The sequence below is a fragment of the Triticum urartu genome, chromosome 3A (genome assembly GCF_056163025.1).
Source record: "Triticum urartu cultivar PI428250 chromosome 3A, HENAU_Tu73, whole genome shotgun sequence".
Taxonomy (NCBI): Eukaryota; Viridiplantae; Streptophyta; class Magnoliopsida; order Poales; family Poaceae; genus Triticum; species Triticum urartu.
In genome coordinates, this window is record NC_141875.1 from 744,577,176 (window position 1) to 744,581,859 (window position 4,684).

The following is a 4,684-nucleotide window of genomic DNA, read 5'->3' on the forward strand; positions in this document are numbered from 1 at the left end:
TCTGATAGTGTCAACCTGTTCTGTCATCAGAGCAGCAGAAATCCCGCATGGCAGTACCTCAGCACCATCAATGATCGCAAGACTTTGCGCTGATACTTATTCCTTCTTGTTTCCGTCTCGTGCTTGTCTGCCGTAGATGTTGGTGGTTCGACACTAACCTCTTGGCTTATGGAATTAAATTAGGTCTTGAAAATTAAAAACACCTAATACCCATGGTTTTTGGAGGTCTAATTAACTTTTAGGGATGGATTAAAGCTGGTCTAGCATCCAATCGATCCTCGTGTCTTCCATGTTCCAACCACAGCTGGTATGTACATGTACGATGAACTACTATAGCACAAAGTTCCAAGATCCAACCGTCGACACAGGTCAGCAAGACGGATCGGACCCCTGTTTATTTCGTTTTATCGAACCAACATGACAAATATAAGGTGAAAGTTTACAAAATCATCGTACAAACTGAACGGGGCATCGAGTCTGAAATTAAGCTGCTAGAAACAAATCAGCATAGAGTCTAAAATTAAGCTGCTAGGAACAAATCAAGCAGGGCAGCGAAGGATTAATAGGCAAACCAACCAGCTGCAATAATTCATCATCATGGGCAAAATGCCCTACAAACTTGGTGGTTCCTGAATTGCCTGCCGGGAGCAAGAAGGGAATTCGGACATGAGCGGACAAACATAATGTGCGCTTCATCTCGTTCGCTGCGCAAGGAAGACGGATCAAACGTAGTGCTGTAGACCCTCATCGTCCGATTCTTCATCGAAGCGGTCGAGTCGTAGACGTCGACGAAACTAATCTGCAGTTAGCTCCTCCCACCTGCAACGCCATTTGGAAGCACACACATGCATGCATGCAAATGGTTCAGTTGAGTGCATGTAACAGGACGAAGAAAGAAAACCAGTTCGTACTTCATACTAATTAACATTGCAACCCAACAGGATAAGGAAACACACTAGCTAGGGAAAATGGTGAAAGAACAGTCGATTGGTTGTACCTGATGATGCTGCAGGAAAAGATGAATCGAGCCCTTGATCCACCTGAAAATGAAGAAGAAAAAAGTGGGGAAATGATTACTGAACACTATGAAAAGTAAGGAATGAAAAACACTAGTTGCAGAAATCCGGAGAGAGGAATGGGCACTTGGGAGCACTAGTTGCAGAAAACGGGAATTCAAGAGAGATGTATACCTGTTCCTATTCAGTTTAGCTGCACATCAGTCAGCTGATGCGAATTCGGCGTCAATAGATTTCTGAATGAATGAAGGAAGGAGATATTTCTAAATTCTGTTGATTTTAATGACGGGACGGTTGGGATGGTCTTCCGCTGCGGCCCTTAGAGCCGCATCTGCTTCCTCCACCACCTCATCGCTGGCTTGCCTATGCAAAAGGCAAACCCAGACTTCCTTGAGGGACGGGAGGTGCCCCATGCTCAAATCATTGTCGCCACGGACGATCCACCTAGCTGGGAACCAGAAGTGAAGTCCTTTAAGCCTTGGTGCGGCTCCTCGTGGAAATTTAGATGGCGCAATAACGATACCATGGAAGCAGCACACTTCAACACATGGAAATGCATCAGCAGTAACAACAGACTTTTCCATTTCCGTTACCATCAGCCCAGGTCGGGACCCATATCCATCAACGCTTAGACTGAGATGACGAAGGGCGGGCAACATCCCAAGAAGCGGGATGTCCTCCGGTCGCACTTTACTCAGAGTTATTACCAGATACGAGAGCAGAGGAAGCGATGAAGGATTAATCCATGCCGGCAGTGTCCAGAACGAGCAATCCATAATGAATACTCTACGGAGTTGTTGAGACGGCACCCAACCATCGTGCATGAGATTGACATGTCCGCCTTTGCCACCAAAAATCTCTAGCACTTGCAATCTGTGGAGATTACTTAGGGATTCCACCAAAGTTTTAGCTATGCTCTCATCCAAAACTCCCCAATAAAGATGGAGCACCCTCAGCTTGGTCAAATTGCACAGCTCTTTCACAAGATGGTGATTACAGCTGTCAGAAGATCCCCGTGTTTTACCCACTGTCAGTCCCATTAGCACTTCTAGGGAAGTTAAGTTACCAACCCCGGACGGGAGCTTCACACCCGAGCCAAGATGCAAGTACATCAAACGACCAAGTGCAACAATACTTGAAGGTATTTCTTTTATACTTGTTTCACTAATATCCAGGACTTGCAAAAACAATAGCTTTCCTATTTCCATTGGAAGCTCCTTAACCCCATGACCTTTCAGTCGTAGCAGCCTCAAATGCAAAAAATTCCAAGTGTCTGGAGACGGACAATATTCTAAATCCGACACACGCAAAACTGGACAGCTTGAAACTTTGTACGGCTGGTCAACATTATCATTTGTGAAAATAGAAATTGATCTTACTTGAGCCATACTGATGGTAGCCACTTCTACATTGCTATTTTGGATTGACAATCTTCGGACCTTGCTTTGCGAGTCAGGAATTATTCTCTTGGTGCCATTCAATATAGTGACAAAGTTCTCTTCACTAGCCAATGAACATATGAGGTCAAGCACCATATCGTGTACACGACAAGCTTCTACTTTCTCTTCCTCATCAATACCTATCGGCTGTATCATACTTCTGTTTACTAACTCATTGAAGTAGCTGTCACCGAGCTCATATAAGCTAGTCTCTTCTTCTTCACTATAAACGATACCTTCAGATATCCATTTCAATATCAGCTGGCGTCTCATAATCAGATGATCTTCTGGAAAGATACTGAGATACAATAAGCATGGCTTAAGATAAGAAGGTAGATCATAATAGCTGAATAATAATATCTTCTTCATCTCCTTTACATTGCGATCTTCTGTGAGTCCACGGCCAATGGAGTTGAGCACGGCATCCCAGTGGTCCTTTGTTTTCATCCGGTGATTATTAGCCAGAAGACTTGCTATAGTGATAATGGCTAATGGTATTCCGCCACATGTCTTCAAGATGTGTTGAGATACTTCCAACAACTCATGAGGACATCCTTCACTGGGAGAAAATACTCTTTTGCAGAAGAGCCTTCTTGAGACATCATCACAAAGAGGTTTCATTCTATAAATATCATCAGTAGAAGTGCAACATGCTTTAGCGACATTGACATTGCGGGTTGTCGTGATTAATCGACTTCCGAGACTCTTCTTGAAGAAAGAAAGCTTGATTATTTCCCATGATTCTTCATCCCATATGTCATCAATTATGATGAGATACCTATATTAATAATCAATAAATGAAGACAGATATAAGGTATTTTATAAGGAGAGACTACAGGTTATATTTACGGTAAAATGGACCATATTAAACCCCAAAAATTTACATGAAACACTGTAAACCTATAACTAACCAATTAAGTATGTGCTATTAGGATGTGTATAAACCAATACAACGTGGTTTTGAATTTACTAGATGAAACGGCTATCGATCTATAGCATGAAAAAAATGAGGCATACCTTTTGTCATTGAGGAATTCAATGAGTTCGTCTATGAGATGGCTTGCTTCTCGTGATACATTATATATCTTTGCATACTTGTCCTTGTCAAGTCCAAAAAGAATATCCTTCAATATTTTCTTTATGTCGGGATTCTGAGAAACCGACACAAAGGCACGACAATCAAATTTCACTTTGATCTTGTCATACACTGTTTTGGCAAGAGTCGTCTTGCCTAACCCGCCAAATCCAACAATTGAGACCGTCTTCAATGGATTATTCGACCAATCATCACCCTGAAGTAACATGTTGATCAACTCTTCTCGTGGTTCTTCGATGCCAATGAGCTCTGTCACATCTGTGTACATAGCCTTGATGCGAGGATCAATGCTAATACCAGGGCCGGTGTCTGGCGTCTCCACCTCGTACCTTTGGCGCTGCTCAGCCAACTGTTCAGCCTGAGCAACCGCTTGTTTTAGAGCATCGGAGATTCGATGGTGATCTTTACCCTTACTAAATAATCTGCCTGTCTTCTTGAGTAACTTCTTCACTCTGTTCTTCGGGTTGGAAGATCCATCATAGACGCGCACCATGAAGGTGTCGACGATGTCCTCCATGTGGTAGGCCAGGTCCCTCACCATTCCTGCCCAGATCTTGACCCCCTCGTCGAGCTGATCCGGCGGCACTTTGGCCACCTTGCCGAGGGCGGCATGCATCAGCTTCAGCTCCCTGTTGAGGGTGTCGATGCCTTTCCTCACGCGCTTCTTCAAGGTGAACTCGCCTGCGAGCAGGCTCCCCAGCTTCGGGAGGAGGGGACGGATGGCCAGCATGGCGACCTCCATGGCTAGACCTCTATGGGTGTGAGATTGTGCTAGTGTATTGGCAGTGTGAGCGGAACAAGGGATGCTCTCACAGTGTGCTATTCGTTTGCTGGTGTAGAGGAGAAAATGTGAAAGTGGGTTGAGATAGGTGTTTTGCCCTTGGTTTTGGGGTGTGGTAAAGATAGATTATTCATGTGATGCAGCACAGCTTTTAGGGTATTGGTAAAAGCGGTCACGCGCAGGCACGTGAGCTGTGTCTCTCTCTCTATACAAGAACACGCGACAATGGCCTTGGATGCTGCCTAGATTACTGGGTAGTCAGGTCGGCACTTAGTTGAATAGCACTAACTGCCAAATTGTGCAAACGGTAACATCACAGAGTAATCACAAAGATTACTACAACCGATGCACC

General features: G+C 44.3%; 1 protein-coding gene across 1 annotated transcript; it reads right to left on the reverse strand.

The window, feature by feature from the left end:
• Nucleotides 1-483: 483 nt before the first annotated feature.
• Nucleotides 484-4,430, reverse strand: LOC125546407 (disease resistance protein RGA5). Its single transcript, XM_048710664.2, has 4 exons — nt 3,473-4,430; nt 1,191-3,233; nt 998-1,040; nt 484-819 (listed from the first exon to the last, which is right to left on the reverse strand). The coding sequence occupies exons 1-2, from the start codon at nt 4,291-4,293 to the stop codon at nt 1,280-1,282; spliced, it is 2,775 nt and encodes a 924-aa protein (XP_048566621.2). The 5' UTR covers nt 4,294-4,430; the 3' UTR covers nt 484-819; nt 998-1,040; nt 1,191-1,279.
• Between the last annotated feature and the right edge of the window lie 254 nt (nt 4,431-4,684).